Below are 20938 nucleotides of genomic sequence, written 5' to 3' on the forward strand. Positions count from 1 at the left end.
GAGATGGCAAGGCCACAGGGAGCCTTGATCGTGCCACTGAACTTCAGCCTCGGCAACAGAGCAAGACTCTCTCTCAAAAATAAAATGCTTTTTCCTTTAGGCTTAAATTCTAACCCTCAAACCTCCAATGTGAAGGTATCAGGAGGTGGGGCCCTTGGGAGATGATGAGATTATGAAAGTGGAACCCTCGAAAATTGGATTAGTGCCCTTCTGAAAGTGACGGAAGAGAGCTCGCCGGCACCTTCCATGTGGGGAGACAGGGAGGATATGACAGTCTCCAACCTGGAGGAGGGTCCTCACCAGACCCCGATCATGCTGGCACCCTCATCGTGGACTTCCGGCCTCCAGAACTGTGATAAACAAATGTGTGTTCTTAAAAAAAAAAAAAGTATGGAAAACAATGTTAATGTTCCCAATCAGTTGGAGTACATTCTTCCCTTAACTATGTCTTCATGAATAGTTGTGTTGGATGGCCAAGTTCGCAATGTTAGAATACGCATGTTAGTGAATTAATAAATACAGCAGGAAAGAATACGGTTCAGGTTGGGAATGGTGGCTGATGCCTGTAATCCCAGCACAATGGCAGGCCGAGGCGGGTCAATCACCTGTAGTCGGGAGGTGGAGATCGGCCTGACTAACATGGAGAAATCCCGACTCTACTAAAAATACAAATCAGCCTTTCATAGAGGCACATGCCTTTAATCCCAGCTACTCGGGAGGCTGAGGCAGGAGAATCACTTGAACCTAGGAGGCAGAGGTTGCGGTGAGCCGAGATCACGCCATTGTCCTCCAGTCCGGGCAACAAAAGCTAAATTCTATCTCAAAAAATTAAAAAAAAAAAAAAGAATGCTGTTTGTTGACCATTTGATCGGGCAGTCTTGGTGCTTCCTGGTGGGCGAGGAGAGCCCTGCCCCATTCCTACCCATTCCAGTAGACATGGCGTAAGAGTGATTCTCACTTTCTGCTATAGCCTCCTTATCCACTGGCTGAAATGATTCTTTTTTAACGTGTCTTATAAATGCTTCCATAGCAAAAAATATTGAATTGACTTTTATAGGGACTCTTTCGGGGATTGTTACCCAGCAGTCCATAATTTGTTTGTACTCCTAGAAACGGGAAGTATGCCGAGTACAGTGGATATTTCGTCTCAAATAATAAAGAAATAACCAAATAGAAAAGAAAGAAAAGGAAGTAAAGGGAAATATACAAATATACAAGGTGTTAGGAGAGAGTTGCTAATTGTGATTCCCCCTTAATTGTCCAAACAGACCACTTCTGGGGATCTATTCCTAAAAGACTCGTTAGAAGTGCAGACTCATGCATTTGAGAATCACTCAGGGAAATCTGAAGATGACCTGTGGTGGGGGTGTAAATGGATACTTCAATGTGTCTTGTGATTGTGTGAGAGTGTGACTGTGTGTTTGTGTGTGTGCTGTCATCTGTGGAGTGGGGGATCCTCTTTTGCCTTGAGAAAGCTCATCTCTGTCCACTTACTCTGGGCTCTACCATCTGTGCCTTGTATCCAGTAGAAATAAAACAGTTTGCGGCAGAAATGGAGTTTTATTTTATTTTACTTTACTTTTTATTAGGATTATTTGTAGACCGGGTCTCACTCTGTCACTCAGGCTGGAGTGCAATGGCACGATCTCAGATCACTGCAACCTCTGCCTCCTGCACTGAAGCCATCCTCCCACCTCAGCCTCTGGAGTGGGGAGATCCCACACCTGTGTAATTTTTGCATTTTTTCCAGAGATGGGGTTTCCTCATGCTGCCCAGGCTGGTCTCCAGCGCCTGGGCTCAAGTGATCCACCCGCCTCAGCCTCCCAAAGTGCTGGGATTACAGGTGGGAGCTGCTGTGCCCAGCCAGAAATGGAGATGTTTGTTCTTCTTTTGATGAGACGGAACCTCGCACTGTGGCCCAGGCTGGAGTGCAGTGGAGTGACCTCGGCTCACTGCAAGCTCTGCCTCCTGGGGTCATGCCATTCTCCTGCCTCAGCCTCCCAAAGAGCTGGGACTACAGGCGCCCGACACCACGCCCAGCTAATTTTTTGCTATTTATTTTTGTTTTTAGTAGAGACGGGCTTTCACCGTGTTAGCCAGGACGGTCTCGATCTCCTGCCCTCGGGACGCACCCGCCTGAGCCTCCCGAAGTGCTCGGATTACAGGCATGAGCCACCATGCACGGCCCAGAAATGGAGATGTTTGAGCAAACACATTAAAGAAAAGAAACGCAAATAGACGAAACTCATTTTAACATTTTTATTTAACCCAAGGAATACAGATATAATCAACACCAATACAATTGATGTCACAATGATGAATAAGATACATGCTACAATCCTTCATTCTCAGATGCAAAATCTAGTATGTGTTTTACAGCAAACCTCAGTTGGAAACTGAACGTCGATCACACATGCTTGATGTGCATGTCAATTTCATGAGAGTTACAATCTCAGGAGAAGTCTCACATAGCGTAAGAGTCCAAACATACCTTCAAGTGTTCCGACAAGTTCTTCACTACTCATTCTTAGAACTGAATTTACCAACAACAATCCCAGCCTAGTCATTGCTGAACTGCATCCCATTGAAAGAATGGGTCACAGTTCCTCTTTCTAGACACTGTGGAACGACATTGAAGTCCCTTCCATCTTTTGGCGATTGTGAGGACAGGTGCTAGAAGCCTCTGCCCTCAGCCTTGTCCACGTGAGTTCTAATTCCTTTAGAACAACTATCTCAGGGTGGGAAAGATGGTTCCAATGCTAAGTGCCTATTGCATTGATTATGAATCAATGAAACTCTTTCTCCCTGGGGGTTGTCCCAGTTGGATTCCAAGCAGCACTGTCAGAGCGTTCCAGCTTCTCCACATGCTCCGCAGCCCTTGGGATGGTGAGTGATTGTCACGGTGGCTTCTGGGAGAGCTTCTTGGTTGTTGTTGAAGGTGTATTTGACGTGCATTTCCCCAGGGGAGGGACAGTGAACGCTTTTGGAAGTGGTTCTTTACATCCCCTCTGAGGAAATGTCTGCTCAAGTCTCTTGCTGCGTTTGGAACAGAATCATTGGTTTGTTCCATTGGAGTTTTGACAACTCTGTGTATTCTGAGTATGAGCAGCCCTTGCACGTATATGAGATTTGCAAATATTTTGTGCCCCAATCTCAAGGTTGCTCTTTGATACAAATCAAGAGCATCTGAGGCAGAGCAAAGGTTCAGGTGAGAGGACGGAGCATTTCTCCACCCCTCCAGCTTGCGCAGCATCTCTCTCCTCCGAGATGCCGAGACATCTGTGCGGGGAGACAGCATGAAAAAGCAGGTGTGCTTCATTCTGAATAGAGCGTCTCTGATTCCCGTCTGGTGCCTGAGGGTTCATGGCCCATGAGCCTTAGAAGAGACGTCTTCGGGCCTTGCACGTTGGCCTCCATAGAAAGTTGTGGCAAATTCTGGGCTCCGGACCGGGTGAGGGAGGTAGAGGTCTGAGGGCAGAGGTGGGCAGGGGCTCCAGGCCATGGAGATCCAAGTGGAATTCTTCAGGCAGAGCCTGTCTCCAGGGACTAGGCTTGGGCATTTGGGATGAGCCCTGGTGGACGGCCGCTCTGTAGTCAGGTTTGAGGTAGAGGACACGCCAGGAAGAAGGGCTGACTCCATGCACAAGGTTTGCTGGGGGTCCCATCAGGGGCAGGAAGCCTTGGGGAGCCTCACCCTCTTTTACTGAAGGCGCCACACACACATTCTCTGCTCTCTGGGCTCTCACAGATCCATTTTCAATGTCAATCTCCCAGACAGTCTCTGTACTAGTGAGCAGGAGCCAGCGGGCATGGGCAGGGTACAAGAGATCCTTCAAGGACATCAAGACTTGCTCAGGGACCACCAGGAGCTGCACATTGAGGAGGCTGAGTCGCAGGGCTCCCTGTGGGTCCAGCCCCAGGAACTCCTGCCCCAGGCGCAGGTGCAGGACCATTCCTGGTTCCAAGACCGCGATGATCACCTTCCTCTGGGGAAGCCGTGGGCCCTGGGGGAGAAAAGCCGTGGGTCAGTCATTGTCCTCTGAGGGTGGCTCAAACAGGGAGAGAGCAAGGCGGGGAGCTGCCAGTAACTTCCCCAGGCATAAATGAAACCCCGCAGGGACACCCAGAATTTGCACCTGTATTGACGCCCCTTGGGACGGTGATTTCCTGGAAGTCCCCTAGGGCCTGGAGCTCAGGCAGACCTGTCTCACCCACGCCCACCTAGGTGGTGTGACCTTACCTGGGGCAGCTCCAGGGGCAGCTGTGCAGGGTGGTGGGGAGCTGGCTGTACCGGAGCTGGTTCTGCACCTGTGGAGAGAGCAGAGTGTGCAGGTGAAAGCCCTTGTCATGCAGGATGCCCTTGAGGGTTCAAGGTGCCACCGTGAGAAAGACCAAATACAGAAGAAGCCAGGTACAGGACACCCAGCCACGGAGCTGCAGGAGGAAGCTCCCGACACTCTGGACAGCACAGCTGCTCGTCTCATGACGTGATGGGACCCTGGCTTGGTAGCAGGGGACTCGGGATGAAAAAGAGAAGATGCCTCACCTGGATGAGGACCCAGCTCCTCCACTTTCTGGCGTTTTGGGGCATTTGATGGCGTGCCGCTGGAGCTGTAGGACAGAGAGACACAGTCAGATTTCGGGCAGTTCCTTAACGTCCAACTCCCTGAATCCCCACCAATTCACTCCACTTCCCTGCCTTTCATTCAAGGTCACAGACTCGTCATCCACTTCCTGTGAGACCTGCTCCCAATCTATCCTAACTCCCAGCTGTTCCTGTTCTCACCCCATCTACCTGAGCTTCCCTGGGTGAAGAAAAGGCAGGGAAGGAGGGTCGGTGCCCACAGGGAGCAGTTTACCCTTTCAGGAGTTCATGCAGATCAGAGTTGGAAAACTCTCCTTGGGTGTGAGGAGCTGGAGAAAGATGTTGAGATCCCGGAAAGGTGGCACCTCTGTGTAGACAGGTAACAACGGAATGGGGTCTTAGGATTCGAATAACAGCAGGAGAAAAGGAAGGAATTTGTCGGGCATGATGGCATGCGCCTGTAATCCCAGCACTTTGGGAGGCCAAGGTCGGAGGATTGCTTGAGTCCAGGAGTTTGAGAGCAGCCTGGGCAACATGGGGAAAGCTAGTCTCCACTCAAAATAAAAAACATCAGTGGGTCATTGTGGTGCATGCCTGTGGTCTCACCTACTCAGGAGGCTCAGGTGGGAGGATCACCTGCGACTCAGAGGTGGAGCCCACAGTCAGCTAAAATCACGCCACTGCACTCACGTGTGGACCATCGGAGTGAGACGCTGTCTCCATAAAATACATCAGTAAATAAGACAAATAGAAAAATGAACAATTAAAAAAGGAGGAAACTCTTTTATTTTTCCTAGTAGATCTTGAAACTCTCACATCATGTCCTACAATCTCCCTTCTTGCAGAACACAGAGCCCATTCCCTGTGGAGCTGGTTGGGTGGATTGAAAGTGGGGCTGCCCTGAGATATGTGTGTGGTTGGGATGTAGAAGCCTTCCCAGCACCCTGTGATGACTTACGGGCACCTCACTTCCCTCTGGCCCCAAATTCAAAACATCCAATCTCATGGCAGGTTCATGCATCCCTTTTCCCTTCCCCTCTCTCCAACACACACCCACACATCCCACAGGCAGGTCACCCCGCAGGCGTCCCCAGCACATAGCAAAGCTCACCCGCTCTCTCCTGCGTGGTCGCTCTTGGATTCGGTGCAGGAATCACTGGGGCTTCTTGGGCGCCGGGAACCTTTCATGGTGAAAATTTCCAGGGTTCTCCAAGTCAGCCACTGCCAGTGTTTGTCTGTCTCCTGCAAAGATTTCTTCTTGGCTCCCGAATCCTTTAGTTCCTTGGAGAGAGTGGTGTCAGCCCCAAAGCTGCTCCCCAAGGCTTGGGTTGTGTAGCGACGGGGCTGTGGCCAGCGGCAGGTGGATGAGGCTCTGACAACTGAGCTCTTGGGGGAATCTTGTACACTGTCAGCAGGGGGTGGAGCCAGGGGATTTGTCAGCAGGAACTGATGTGATTGGCTGTTCCTGGTATGACAACGGGAGGGGCCCTCATGGAGGACTAGGGTGTAACTCAACCGATAGATGACCGATCAACAGAACCTGCCTAATCCCATCAACAGCCAACCTGTTTCCTGTCCCCTCCCATCCTCTAGGTCTTGCCTAATAATGATAGACACTTTCTGTCACACCCAATTCATCCATTGCTGAAATAGTTTTTCATGTGTGCCTTTTATAGTTTCATGCAATAAAAATATGTTAATTTTCACGGTGGCTATCCTGGGGAATGTTATGTACATGAAATGAAGTGTCAAAGGAGCAGAAGCAGAAGGAAATTCACAAGCTTCTCTGAGCGTCTCTGCTTGAATTCCTGCCATGTTTCCTAAACATGTTGGCTTCTTTCTTCCTACCCAAATAAGAAGGTGCTTCAGAAGTTCAATCTTAGGGCATTTGACAAACGCTGCTGAGAATTTCAGGATGACACCAAGGAACCTTTGATTGGATTTGTGGATGTGCCTATGAAAGCGTGTGTGTGTGTGTGTGTGTGCGTGCGTGTTTGTGTGTGTGTGTGTGAAGCCAGGATGAAGTTGCTGTTCCTGGGGTGGAGACCCTTCTTTCTCTTGAGAATGTTCATTGCTGTTGACTCATTTTGGGTTTTGGAGATATTTTCTCTCTTTCTTTCTTTCTTTCAGACATTGTTCGCTTTCTCCCTCCCTCGATCCTACCCCCCTCCATCGCCCCCTCACTCACTCCCTCCCTCCCTCTTTCCATCCCTCCTCCCTCCCTTCCCTCTTTCCTTCCTGCCTGCCTTCTTCCCTTCCCCTTCCCCTCTTCCCTCCGTCCTTCCTTCTTGTGTGTAAAAGAAACATTGGTGAATAGAAGAATAATTCAATAACTGCCTCAGACACTTATACAGTTCCCATCTCCCTCTGGGGACACAGAGGACCGTGTTGGACTCATCTCCTCGATTTTAAAAACAATCATTCTCAAATCAAGGAGACTAGATGTATCACTTCTAGGCGAAATCTTGAAAGAAAATGTGTAAGAGTTTCATGTGCTCTTCATCTCTGTGATCAGAATTGAAGAAGGCATGAGTTTGAGATGCTGCATCACCAAGATCGTGGTGATTCCATTATCATTACCCTTGTAACTTGAGAGCATCCTTACTGCCAGCAATCATTATTAGATATGGAATCTGAGATAGGAGTTCATATTTCCTGTATGAATATCTTGGTCTGGGAGTGGTGGCTCATGCCTGTAATCCCAGTGCTTTGGGAGGCAGAGGCAGGAGGCTCGCTTGAGCCCAGGCGTTCGAGACAAGCCGGGATAGCATAGCGAGGCCCTCCTCTCTACAAAAATGTAAAAATCAGCCAAGTGTGGTGGTAGGTGCCGGTAGTCTCAGCTACTTAGGAGGCTGAAGTGTTAGGATCGCTTGCGCCCGAGATGGCAAGGCCACAGGGAGCCTTGATCGTGCCACTGAACTTCAGCCTCGGCAACAGAGCAAGACTCTCTCTCAAAAATAAAATGCTTTTTCCTTTAGGCTTAAATTCTAACCCTCAAACCTCCAATGTGAAGGTATCAGGAGGTGGGGCCCTTGGGAGATGATGAGATTATGAAAGTGGAACCCTCGAAAATTGGATTAGTGCCCTTCTGAAAGTGACGGAAGAGAGCTCGCCGGCACCTTCCATGTGGGGAGACAGGGAGGATATGACAGTCTCCAACCTGGAGGAGGGTCCTCACCAGACCCCGATCATGCTGGCACCCTCATCGTGGACTTCCGGCCTCCAGAACTGTGATAAACAAATGTGTGTTCTTAAAAAAAAAAAAAGTATGGAAAACAATGTTAATGTTCCCAATCAGTTGGAGTACATTCTTCCCTTAACTATGTCTTCATGAATAGTTGTGTTGGATGGCCAAGTTCGCAATGTTAGAATACGCATGTTAGTGAATTAATAAATACAGCAGGAAAGAATACGGTTCAGGTTGGGAATGGTGGCTGATGCCTGTAATCCCAGCACAATGGCAGGCCGAGGCGGGTCAATCACCTGTAGTCGGGAGGTGGAGATCGGCCTGACTAACATGGAGAAATCCCGACTCTACTAAAAATACAAATCAGCCTTTCATAGAGGCACATGCCTTTAATCCCAGCTACTCGGGAGGCTGAGGCAGGAGAATCACTTGAACCTAGGAGGCAGAGGTTGCGGTGAGCCGAGATCACGCCATTGTCCTCCAGTCCGGGCAACAAAAGCTAAATTCTATCTCAAAAAATTAAAAAAAAAAAAAAAGAATGCTGTTTGTTGACCATTTGATCGGGCAGTCTTGGTGCTTCCTGGTGGGCGAGGAGAGCCCTGCCCCATTCCTACCCATTCCAGTAGACATGGCGTAAGAGTGATTCTCACTTTCTGCTATAGCCTCCTTATCCACTGGCTGAAATCATTCTTTTTTAACGTGTCTTATAAATGCTTCCATAGCAAAAAATATTGAATTGACTTTTATAGGGACTCTTTCGGGGATTGTTACCCAGCATTCCATAATTTGTTTGTACTCCTAGAAACGGGAAGTATGCCGAGTACAGTGGATATTTCGTCTCAAATAATAAAGAAATAACCAAATAGAAAAGAAAGAAAAGGAAGTAAAGGGAAATATACAAATATACAAGGTGTTAGGAGAGAGTTGCTAATTGTGATTCCCCCTTAATTGTCCAAACAGACCACTTCTGGGGATCTATTCCTAAAAGACTCGTTAGAAGTGCAGACTCATGCATTTGAGAATCACTCAGGGAAATCTGAAGATGACCTGTGGTGGGGGTGTAAATGGATACTTCAATGTGTCTTGTGATTGTGTGAGAGTGTGACTGTGTGTTTGTGTGTGTGCTGTCATCTGTGGAGTGGGGGATCCTCTTTTGCCTTGAGAAAGCTCATCTCTGTCCACTTACTCTGGGCTCTACCATCTGTGCCTTGTATCCAGTAGAAATAAAACAGTTTGCGGCAGAAATGGAGTTTTATTTTATTTTACTTTACTTTTTATTAGGATTATTTGTAGACCGGGTCTCACTCTGTCACTCAGGCTGGAGTGCAATGGCACGATCTCAGATCACTGCAACCTCTGCCTCCTGCACTGAAGCCATCCTCCCACCTCAGCCTCTGGAGTGGGGAGATCCCACACCTGTGTAATTTTTGCATTTTTTCTAGAGATGGGGTTTCCTCATGCTGCCCAGGCTGGTCTCCAGCGCCTGGGCTCAAGTGATCCACCCGCCTCAGCCTCCCAAAGTGCTGGGATTACAGGTGGGAGCTGCTGTGCCCAGCCAGAAATGGAGATGTTTGTTCTTCTTTTGATGAGACGGAACCTCGCACTGTGGCCCAGGCTGGAGTGCAGTGGAGTGACCTCGGCTCACTGCAAGCTCTGCCTCCTGGGGTCATGCCATTCTCCTGCCTCAGCCTCCCAAAGAGCTGGGACTACAGGCGCCCGACACCACGCCCAGCTAATTTTTTGCTATTTATTTTTGTTTTTAGTAGAGACGGGCTTTCACCGTGTTAGCCAGGACGGTCTCGATCTCCTGCCCTCGGGACGCACCCGCCTGAGCCTCCCGAAGTGCTCGGATTACAGGCATGAGCCACCATGCACGGCCCAGAAATGGAGATGTTTGAGCAAACACATTAAAGAAAAGAAACGCAAATAGACGAAACTCATTTTAACATTTTTATTTAACCCAAGGAATACAGATATAATCAACACCAATACAATTGATGTCACAATGATGAATAAGATACATGCTACAATCCTTCATTCTCAGATGCAAAATCTAGTATGTGTTTTACAGCAAACCTCAGTTGGAAACTGAACGTCGATCACACATGCTTGATGTGCATGTCAATTTCATGAGAGTTACAATCTCAGGAGAAGTCTCACATAGCGTAAGAGTCCAAACATACCTTCAAGTGTTCCGACAAGTTCTTCACTACTCATTCTTAGAACTGAATTTACCAACAACAATCCCAGCCTAGTCATTGCTGAACTGCATCCCATTGAAAGAATGGGTCACAGTTCCTCTTTCTAGACACTGTGGAACGACATTGAAGTCCCTTCCATCTTTTGGCGATTGTGAGGACAGGTGCTAGAAGCCTCTGCCCTCAGCCTTGTCCACGTGAGTTCTAATTCCTTTAGAACAACTATCTCAGGGTGGGAAAGATGGTTCCAATGCTAAGTGCCTATTGCATTGATTATGAATCAATGAAACTCTTTCTCCCTGGGGGTTGTCCCAGTTGGATTCCAAGCAGCACTGTCAGAGCGTTCCAGCTTCTCCACATGCTCCGCAGCCCTTGGGATGGTGAGTGATTGTCACGGTGGCTTCTGGGAGAGCTTCTTGGTTGTTGTTGAAGGTGTATTTGACGTGCATTTCCCCAGGGGAGGGACAGTGAACGCTTTTGGAAGTGGTTCTTTACATCCCCTCTGAGGAAATGTCTGCTCAAGTCTCTTGCTGCGTTTGGAACAGAATCATTGGTTTGTTCCATTGGAGTTTTGACAACTCTGTGTATTCTGAGTATGAGCAGTCCTTGCACGTATATGAGATTTGCAAATATTTTGTGCCCCAATCTCAAGGTTGCTCTTTGATACAAATCAAGAGCATCTGAGGCAGAGCAAAGGTTCAGGTGAGAGGACGGAGCATTTCTCCACCCCTCCAGCTTGCGCAGCATCTCTCTCCTCCGAGATGCCGAGACATCTGTGCGGGGAGACAGCATGAAAAAGCAGGTGTGCTTCATTCTGAATAGAGCGTCTCTGATTCCCGTCTGGTGCCTGAGGGTTCATGGCCCATGAGCCTTAGAAGAGACGTCTTCGGGCCTTGCACGTTGGCCTCCATAGAAAGTTGTGGCAAATTCTGGGCTCCGGACCGGGTGAGGGAGGTAGAGGTCTGAGGGCAGAGGTGGGCAGGGGCTCCAGGCCATGGAGATCCAAGTGGAATTCTTCAGGCAGAGCCTGTCTCCAGGGACTAGGCTTGGGCATTTGGGATGAGCCCTGGTGGACGGCCGCTCTGTAGTCAGGTTTGAGGTAGAGGACACGCCAGGAAGAAGGGCTGACTCCATGCACAAGGTTTGCTGGGGGTCCCATCAGGGGCAGGAAGCCTTGGGGAGCCTCACCCTCTTTTACTGAAGGCGCCACACACACATTCTCTGCTCTCTGGGCTCTCACAGATCCATTTTCAATGTCAATCTCCCAGACAGTCTCTGTACTAGTGAGCAGGAGCCAGCGGGCATGGGCAGGGTACAAGAGATCCTTCAAGGACATCAAGACTTGCTCAGGGACCACCAGGAGCTGCACATTGAGGAGGCTGAGTCGCAGGGCTCCCTGTGGGTCCAGCCCCAGGAACTCCTGCCCCAGGCGCAGGTGCAGGACCATTCCTGGTTCCAAGACCGCGATGATCACCTTCCTCTGGGGAAGCCGTGGGCCCTGGGGGAGAAAAGCCGTGGGTCAGTCATTGTCCTCTGAGGGTGGCTCAAACAGGGAGAGAGCAAGGCGGGGAGCTGCCAGTAACTTCCCCAGGCATAAATGAAACCCCGCAGGGACACCCAGAATTTGCACCTGTATTGACGCCCCTTGGGACGGTGATTTCCTGGAAGTCCCCTAGGGCCTGGAGCTCAGGCAGACCTGTCTCACCCACGCCCACCTAGGTGGTGTGACCTTACCTGGGGCAGCTCCAGGGGCAGCTGTGCAGGGTGGTGGGGAGCTGGCTGTACCGGAGCTGGTTCTGCACCTGTGGAGAGAGCAGAGTGTGCAGGTGAAAGCCCTTGTCATGCAGGATGCCCTTGAGGGTTCAAGGTGCCACCGTGAGAAAGACCAAATACAGAAGAAGCCAGGTACAGGACACCCAGCCACGGAGCTGCAGGAGGAAGCTCCCGACACTCTGGACAGCACAGCTGCTCGTCTCATGACGTGATGGGACCCTGGCTTGGTAGCAGGGGACTCGGGATGAAAAAGAGAAGATGCCTCACCTGGATGAGGACCCAGCTCCTCCACTTTCTGGCGTTTTGGGGCATTTGATGGCGTGCCGCTGGAGCTGTAGGACAGAGAGACACAGTCAGATTTCGGGCAGTTCCTTAACGTCCAATTCCCTGAATCCCCACCAATTCACTCCACTTCCCTGCCTTTCATTCAAGGTCACAGACTCGTCATCCACTTCCTGTGAGACCTGCTCCCAATCTATCCTAACTCCCAGCTGTTCCTGTTCTCACCCCATCTACCTGAGCTTCCCTGGGTGAAGAAAAGGCAGGGAAGGAGGGTCGGTGCCCACAGGGAGCAGTTTACCCTTTCAGGAGTTCATGCAGATCAGAGTTGGAAAACTCTCCTTGGGTGTGAGGAGCTGGAGAAAGATGTTGAGATCCCGGAAAGGTGGCACCTCTGTGTAGACAGGTAACAACGGAATGGGGTCTTAGGATTCGAATAACAGCAGGAGAAAAGGAAGGAATTTGTCGGGCATGATGGCATGCGCCTGTAATCCCAGCACTTTGGGAGGCCAAGGTCGGAGGATTGCTTGAGTCCAGGAGTTTGAGAGCAGCCTGGGCAACATGGGGAAAGCTAGTCTCCACTCAAAATAAAAAACATCAGTGGGTCATTGTGGTGCATGCCTGTGGTCTCACCTACTCAGGAGGCTCAGGTGGGAGGATCACCTGCGACTCAGAGGTGGAGCCCACAGTCAGCTAAAATCACGCCACTGCACTCACGTGTGGACCATCGGAGTGAGACGCTGTCTCCATAAAATACATCAGTAAATAAGACAAATAGAAAAATGAACAATTAAAAAAGGAGGAAACTCTTTTATTTTTCCTAGTAGATCTTGAAACTCTCACATCATGTCCTACAATCTCCCTTCTTGCAGAACACAGAGCCCATTCCCTGTGGAGCTGGTTGGGTGGATTGAAAGTGGGGCTGCCCTGAGATATGTGTGTGGTTGGGATGTAGAAGCCTTCCCAGCACCCTGTGATGACTTACGGGCACCTCACTTCCCTCTGGCCCCAAATTCAAAACATCCAATCTCATGGCAGGTTCATGCATCCCTTTTCCCTTCCCCTCTCTCCAACACACACCCACACATCCCACAGGCAGGTCACCCCGCAGGCGTCCCCAGCACATAGCAAAGCTCACCCGCTCTCTCCTGCGTGGTCGCTCTTGGATTCGGTGCAGGAATCACTGGGGCTTCTTGGGCGCCGGGAACCTTTCATGGTGAAAATTTCCAGGGTTCTCCAAGTCAGCCACTGCCAGTGTTTGTCTGTCTACTGCAAAGATTTCTTCTTGGCTCCCGAATCCTTTAGTTCCTTGGAGAGAGTGGTGTCAGCCCCAAAGCTGCTCCCCAAGGCTTGGGTTGTGTAGCGACGGGGCTGTGGCCAGCGGCAGGTGGATGAGGCTCTGACAACTGAGCTCTTGGGGGAATCTTGTACACTGTCAGCAGGGGGTGGAGCCAGGGGATTTGTCAGCAGGAACTGATGTGATTGGCTGTTCCTGGTATGACAACGGGAGGGGCCCTCATGGAGGACTAGGGTGTAACTCAACCGATAGATGACCGATCAACAGAACCTGCCTAATCCCATCAACAGCCAACCTGTTTCCTGTCCCCTCCCATCCTCTAGGTCTTGCCTAATAATGATAGACACTTTCTGTCACACCCAATTCATCCATTGCTGAAATAGTTTTTCATGTGTGCCTTTTATAGTTTCATGCAATAAAAATATGTTAATTTTCACGGTGGCTATCCTGGGGAATGTTATGTACATGAAATGAAGTGTCAAAGGAGCAGAAGCAGAAGGAAATTCACAAGCTTCTCTGAGCGTCTCTGCTTGAATTCCTGCCATGTTTCCTAAACATGTTGGCTTCTTTCTTCCTACCCAAATAAGAAGGTGCTTCAGAAGTTCAATCTTAGGGCATTTGACAAACGCTGCTGAGAATTTCAGGATGACACCAAGGAACCTTTGATTGGATTTGTGGATGTGCCTATGAAAGCGTGTGTGTGTGTGTGTGTGTGTGTGCGTGCGTGTTTGTGTGTGTGTGTGTGAAGCCAGGATGAAGTTGCTGTTCCTGGGGTGGAGACCCTTCTTTCTCTTGAGAATGTTCATTGCTGTTGACTCATTTTGGGTTTTGGAGATATTTTCTCTCTTTCTTTCTTTCTTTCAGACATTGTTCGCTTTCTCCCTCCCTCGATCCTACCCCCCTCCATCGCCCCCTCACTCACTCCCTCCCTCCCTCTTTCCATCCCTCCTCCCTCCCTTCCCTCTTTCCTTCCTGCCTGCCTTCTTCCCTTCCCCTTCCCCTCTTCCCTCCGTCCTTCCTTCTTGTGTGTAAAAGAAACATTGGTGAATAGAAGAATAATTCAATAACTGCCTCAGACACTTATACAGTTCCCATCTCCCTCTGGGGACACAGAGGACCGTGTTGGACTCATCTCCTCGATTTTAAAAACAATCATTCTCAAATCAAGGAGACTAGATGTATCACTTCTAGGCGAAATCTTGAAAGAAAATGTGTAAGAGTTTCATGTGCTCTTCATCTCTGTGATCAGAATTGAAGAAGGCATGAGTTTGAGATGCTGCATCACCAAGATCGTGGTGATTCCATTATCATTACCCTTGTAACTTGAGAGCATCCTTACTGCCAGCAATCATTATTAGATATGGAATCTGAGATAGGAGTTCATATTTCCTGTATGAATATCTTGGTCTGGGAGTGGTGGCTCATGCCTGTAATCCCAGTGCTTTGGGAGGCAGAGGCAGGAGGCTCGCTTGAGCCCAGGCGTTCGAGACAAGCCGGGATAGCATAGCGAGGCCCTCCTCTCTACAAAAATGTAAAAATCAGCCAAGTGTGGTGGTAGGTGCCGGTAGTCTCAGCTACTTAGGAGGCTGAAGTGTTAGGATCGCTTGCGCCCGAGATGGCAAGGCCACAGGGAGCCTTGATCGTGCCACTGAACTTCAGCCTCGGCAACAGAGCAAGACTCTCTCTCAAAAATAAAATGCTTTTTCCTTTAGGCTTAAATTCTAACCCTCAAACCTCCAATGTGAAGGTATCAGGAGGTGGGGCCCTTGGGAGATGATGAGATTATGAAAGTGGAACCCTCGAAAATTGGATTAGTGCCCTTCTGAAAGTGACGGAAGAGAGCTCGCCGGCACCTTCCATGTGGGGAGACAGGGAGGATATGACAGTCTCCAACCTGGAGGAGGGTCCTCTCCAGACCCCGATCATGCTGGCACCCTCATCGTGGACTTCCGGCCTCCAGAACTGTGATAAACAAATGTGTGTTCTTAAAAAAAAAAAAAGTATGGAAAACAATGTTAATGTTCCCAATCAGTTGGAGTACATTCTTCCCTTAACTATGTCTTCATGAATAGTTGTGTTGGATGGCCAAGTTCGCAATGTTAGAATACGCATGTTAGTGAATTAATAAATACAGCAGGAAAGAATACGGTTCAGGTTGGGAATGGTGGCTGATGCCTGTAATCCCAGCACAATGGCAGGCCGAGGCGGGTCAATCACCTGTAGTCGGGAGGTGGAGATCGGCCTGACTAACATGGAGAAATCCCGACTCTACTAAAAATACAAATCAGCCTTTCATAGAGGCACATGCCTTTAATCCCAGCTACTCGGGAGGCTGAGGCAGGAGAATCACTTGAACCTAGGAGGCAGAGGTTGCGGTGAGCCGAGATCACGCCATTGTCCTCCAGTCCGGGCAACAAAAGCTAAATTCTATCTCAAAAAATTAAAAAAAAAAAAAAAGAATGCTGTTTGTTGACCATTTGATCGGGCAGTCTTGGTGCTTCCTGGTGGGCGAGGAGAGCCCTGCCCCATTCCTACCCATTCCAGTAGACATGGCGTAAGAGTGATTCTCACTTTCTGCTATAGCCTCCTTATCCACTGGCTGAAATGATTCTTTTTTAACGTGTCTTATAAATGCTTCCATAGCAAAAAATATTGAATTGACTTTTATAGGGACTCTTTCGGGGATTGTTACCCAGCATTCCATAATTTGTTTGTACTCCTAGAAACGGGAAGTATGCCGAGTACAGTGGATATTTCGTCTCAAATAATAAAGAAATAACCAAATAGAAAAGAAAGAAAAGGAAGTAAAGGGAAATATACAAATATACAAGGTGTTAGGAGAGAGTTGCTAATTGTGATTCCCCCTTAATTGTCCAAACAGACCACTTCTGGGGATCTATTCCTAAAAGACTCGTTAGAAGTGCAGACTCATGCATTTGAGAATCACTCAGGGAAATCTGAAGATGACCTGTGGTGGGGGTGTAAATGGATACTTCAATGTGTCTTGTGATTGTGTGAGAGTGTGACTGTGTGTTTGTGTGTGTGCTGTCATCTGTGGAGTGGGGGATCCTCTTTTGCCTTGAGAAAGCTCATCTCTGTCCACTTACTCTGGGCTCTACCATCTGTGCCTTGTATCCAGTAGAAATAAAACAGTTTGCGGCAGAAATGGAGTTTTATTTTATTTTACTTTACTTTTTATTAGGATTATTTGTAGACCGGGTCTCACTCTGTCACTCAGGCTGGAGTGCAATGGCACGATCTCAGATCACTGCAACCTCTGCCTCCTGCACTGAAGCCATCCTCCCACCTCAGCCTCTGGAGTGGGGAGATCCCACACCTGTGTAATTTTTGCATTTTTTCTAGAGATGGGGTTTCCTCATGCTGCCCAGGCTGGTCTCCAGCGCCTGGGCTCAAGTGATCCACCCGCCTCAGCCTCCCAAAGTGCTGGGATTACAGGTGGGAGCTGCTGTGCCCAGCCAGAAATGGAGATGTTTGTTCTTCTTTTGATGAGACGGAACCTCGCACTGTGGCCCAGGCTGGAGTGCAGTGGAGTGACCTCGGCTCACTGCAAGCTCTGCCTCCTGGGGTCATGCCATTCTCATGCCTCAGCCTCCCAAAGAGCTGGGACTACAGGCGCCCGACACCACGCCCAGCTAATTTTTTGCTATTTATTTTTGTTTTTAGTAGAGACGGGCTTTCACCGTGTTAGCCAGGACGGTCTCGATCTCCTGCCCTCGGGACGCACCCGCCTGAGCCTCCCGAAGTGCTCGGATTACAGGCATGAGCCACCATGCACGGCCCAGAAATGGAGATGTTTGAGCAAACACATTAAAGAAAAGAAACGCAAATAGACGAAACTCATTTTAACATTTTTATTTAACCCAAGGAATACAGATATAATCAACACCAATACAATTGATGTCAAAATGATGAATAAGATACATGCTACAATCCTTCATTCTCAGATGCAAAATCTAGTATGTGTTTTACAGCAAACCTCAGTTGGAAACTGAACGTCGATCACACATGCTTGATGTGCATGTCAATTTCATGAGAGTTACAATCTCAGGAGAAGTCTCACATAGCGTAAGAGTCCAAACATACCTTCAAGTGTTCCGACAAGTTCTTCACTACTCATTCTTAGAACTGAATTTACCAACAACAATCCCAGCCTAGTCATTGCTGAACTGCATCCCATTGAAAGAATGGGTCACAGTTCCTCTTTCTAGACACTGTGGAACGACATTGAAGTCCCTTCCATCTTTTGGCGATTGTGAGGACAGGTGCTAGAAGCCTCTGCCCTCAGCCTTGTCCACGTGAGTTCTAATTCCTTTAGAACAACTATCTCAGGGTGGGAAAGATGGTTCCAATGCTAAGTGCCTATTGCATTGATTATGAATCAATGAAACTCTTTCTCCCTGGGGGTTGTCCCAGTTGGATTCCAAGCAGCACTGTCAGAGCGTTCCAGCTTCTCCACATGCTCCGCAGCCCTTGGGATGGTGAGTGATTGTCACGGTGGCTTCTGGGAGAGCTTCTTGGTTGTTGTTGAAGGTGTATTTGACGTGCATTTCCCCAGGGGAGGGACAGTGAACGCTTTTGGAAGTGGTTCTTTACATCCCCTCTGAGGAAATGTCTGCTCAAGTCCCTTGCTGGGTTTGGAACAGAATCATTGGTTTGTTCCATTGGAGTTTTGACAACTCTGTGTATTCTGAGTATGAGCAGTCCTTGCACGTATATGAGATTTGCAAATATTTTGTGCCCCAATCTCAAGGTTGCTCTTTGATACAAATCAAGAGCATCTGAGGCAGAGCAAAGGTTCAGGTGAGAGGACGGAGCATTTCTCCACCCCTCCAGCTTGCGCAGCATCTCTCTCCTCCGAGATGCCGAGACATCTGTGCGGGGAGACAGCATGAAAAAGCAGGTGTGCTTCATTCTGAATAGAGCGTCTCTGATTCCCGTCTGGTGCCTGAGGGTTCATGGCCCATGAGCCTTAGAAGAGACGTCTTCGGGCCTTGCACGTTGGCCTCCATAGAAAGTTGTGGCAAATTCTGGGCTCCGGACCGGGTGAGGGAGGTAGAGGTCTGAGGGCAGAGGTGGGCAGGGGCTCCAGGCCATGGAGATCCAAGTGGAATTCTTCAGGCAGAGCCGGTCTCCAGGGACTAGGCTTGGGCATTTGGGATGAGCCCTGGTGGACGGCCGCTCTGTAGTCAGGTTTGAGGTAGAGGACACGCCAGGAAGAAGGGCTGACTCCATGCACAAGGTTTGCTGGGGGTCCCATCAGGGGCAGGAAGCCTTGGGGAGCCTCACCCTCTTTTACTGAAGGCGCCACACACACATTCTCTGCTCTCTGGGCTCTCACAGATCCATTTTCAATGTCAATCTCCCAGACAGTCTCTGTACTAGTGAGCAGGAGCCAGCGGGCATGGGCAGGGTACAAGAGATCCTTCAAGGACATCAAGACTTGCTCAGGGACCACCAGGAGCTGCACATTGAGGAGGCTGAGTCGCAGGGCTCCCTGTGGGTCCAGCCCCAGGAACTCCTGCCCCAGGCGCAGGTGCAGGACCATTCCTGGTTCCAAGACCGCGATGATCACCTTCCTCTGGGGAAGCCGTGGGCCCTGGGGGAGAAAAGCCGTGGGTCAGTCATTGTCCTCTGAGGGTGGCTCAAACAGGGAGAGAGCAAGGCGGGGAGCTGCCAGTAACTTCCCCAGGCATAAATGAAACCCCGCAGGGACACCCAGAATTTGCACCTGTATTGACGCCCCTTGGGACGGTGATTTCCTGGAAGTCCCCTAGGGCCTGGAGCTCAGGCAGACCTGTCTCACCCACGCCCACCTAGGTGGTGTGACCTTACCTGGGGCAGCTCCAGGGGCAGCTGTGCAGGGTGGTGGGGAGCTGGCTGTACCGGAGCTGGTTCTGCACCTGTGGAGAGAGCAGAGTGTGCAGGTGAAAGCCCTTGTCATGCAGGATGCCCTTGAGGGTTCAAGGTGCCACCGTGAGAAAGACCAAATACAGAAGAAGCCAGGTACAGGACACCCAGCCACGGAGCTGCAGGAGGAAGCTCCCGACACTCTGGACAGCACAGCTGCTCGTCTCATGACGTGATGGGACCCTGGCTTGGTAGCAGGGGACTCGGGATGAAAAAGAGAAGATGCCTCACCTGGATGAGGACCCAGCTCCTCCACTTTCTGGCGTTTTGGGGCATTTGATGGCGTGCCGCTGGAGCTGTAGGACAGAGAGACACAGTCAGATTTCGGGCAGTTCCTTAACGTCCAATTCCCTGAATCCCCACCAATTCACTCCACTTCCCTGCCTTTCATTCAAGGTCACAGACTCGTCATCCACTTCCTGTGAGACCTGCTCCCAATCTATCCTAACTCCCAGCTGTTCCTGTTCTCACCCCATCTACCTGAGCTTCCCTGGGTGAAGAAAAGGCAGGGAAGGAGGGTCGGTGCCCACAGGGAGCAGTTTACCCTTTCAGGAGTTCATGCAGATCAGAGTTGGAAAACTCTCCTTGGGTGTGAGGAGCTGGAGAAAGATGTTGAGATCCCGGAAAGGTGGCACCTCTGTGTAGACAGGTAACAACGGAATGGGGTCTTAGGATTCGAATAACAGCAGGAGAAAAGGAAGGAATTTGTCGGGCATGATGGCATGCGCCTGTAATCCCAGCACTTTGGGAGGCCAAGGTCGGAGGATTGCTTGAGTCCAGGAGTTTGAGAGCAGCCTGGGCAACATGGGGAAAGCTAGTCTCCACTCAAAATAAAAAACATCAGTGGGTCATTGTGGTGCATGCCTGTGGTCTCACCTACTCAGGAGGCTCAGGTGGGAGGATCACCTGCGACTCAGAGGTGGAGCCCACAGTCAGCTAAAATCACGCCACTGCACTCACGTGTGGACCATCGGAGTGAGACGCTGTCTCCATAAAATACATCAGTAAATAAGACAAATAGAAAAATGAACAATTAAAAAAGGAGGAAACTCTTTTATTTTTCCTAGTAGATCTTGAAACTCTCACATCATGTCCTACAATCTCCCTTCTTGCAGAACACAGAGCCCATTCCCTGTGGAGCTGGTTGGGTGGATTGAAAGTGGGGCTGCCCTGAGATATGTGTGTGGTTGGGATGTAGAAGCCTTCCCAGCACCCTGTGATGACTTACGGGCACCTCACTTCCCTCTGGCCCCAAATTCAAAACATCCAATCTCATGGCAGGTTCATGCATCCCTTTTCCCTTCCCCTCTCTCCAACACACACCCACACATCCCACAGGCAGGTCACCCCGCAGGCGTCCCCAGCACATAGCAAAGCTCACCCGCTCTCTCCTGCGTGGTCGCTCTTGGATTCGGTGCAGGAATCACTGGGGCTTCTTGGGCGCCGGGAACCTTTCATGGTGAAAATTTCCAGGGTTCTCCAAGTCAGCCACTGCCAGTGTTTGTCTGTCTCCTGCAAAGATTTCTTCTTGGCTCCCGAATCCTTTAGTTCCTTGGAGAGAGTGGTGTCAGCCCCAAAGCTGCTCCCCAAGGCTTGGGTTGTGTAGCGACGGGGCTGTGGCCAGCGGCAGGTGGATGAGGCTCTGACAACTGAGCTCTTGGGGGAATCTTGTACACTGTCAGCAGGGGGTG

The 20938-nt window shown here is 49.8% G+C and overlaps 1 protein-coding gene across 1 annotated transcript; it reads right to left on the minus strand.

Moving 5' to 3' along the window:
• Positions 1 to 2248: 2248 nt before the first annotated feature.
• On the minus strand, positions 2249 to 13237 carry LOC134809069 (proline-rich protein 23D1-like). The gene is made up of 8 exons (XM_063801107.1): positions 13161 to 13237; positions 12011 to 12075; positions 11705 to 11772; positions 11395 to 11468; positions 5697 to 6050; positions 4547 to 4611; positions 4241 to 4308; positions 2249 to 4004 (listed from the first exon to the last, which is right to left on the minus strand). The coding sequence occupies exons 1-8, from the start codon at positions 13235 to 13237 to the stop codon at positions 3378 to 3380; spliced, it is 1398 nt and encodes a 465-aa protein (XP_063657177.1). The 3' UTR covers positions 2249 to 3377.
• Positions 13238 to 20938: the final 7701 nt, after the last annotated feature.

The sequence above is a fragment of the Pan troglodytes genome, chromosome 20 (assembly GCF_028858775.2).
Source record: "Pan troglodytes isolate AG18354 chromosome 20, NHGRI_mPanTro3-v2.0_pri, whole genome shotgun sequence".
NCBI classification, from domain to species: Eukaryota; Metazoa; Chordata; class Mammalia; order Primates; family Hominidae; genus Pan; species Pan troglodytes.

Coding starts and splice junctions, on each gene's coding strand:
- LOC134809069 (XM_063801107.1), bottom strand. CDS start 13,237: ATGAAAGGTTCCCGGCGCCCAAGAAGCCCCAGTGATTCCTGCACCGAA. Junction 11,773..12,010: donor GGAGCTGGGTCCTCATCCAG/GTGAGGCATCTT, acceptor CTCTCTCCACAG/GTGCAGAACCAGCTCCGGTA. Junction 4,309..4,546: donor GGAGCTGGGTCCTCATCCAG/GTGAGGCATCTT, acceptor CTCTCTCCACAG/GTGCAGAACCAGCTCCGGTA.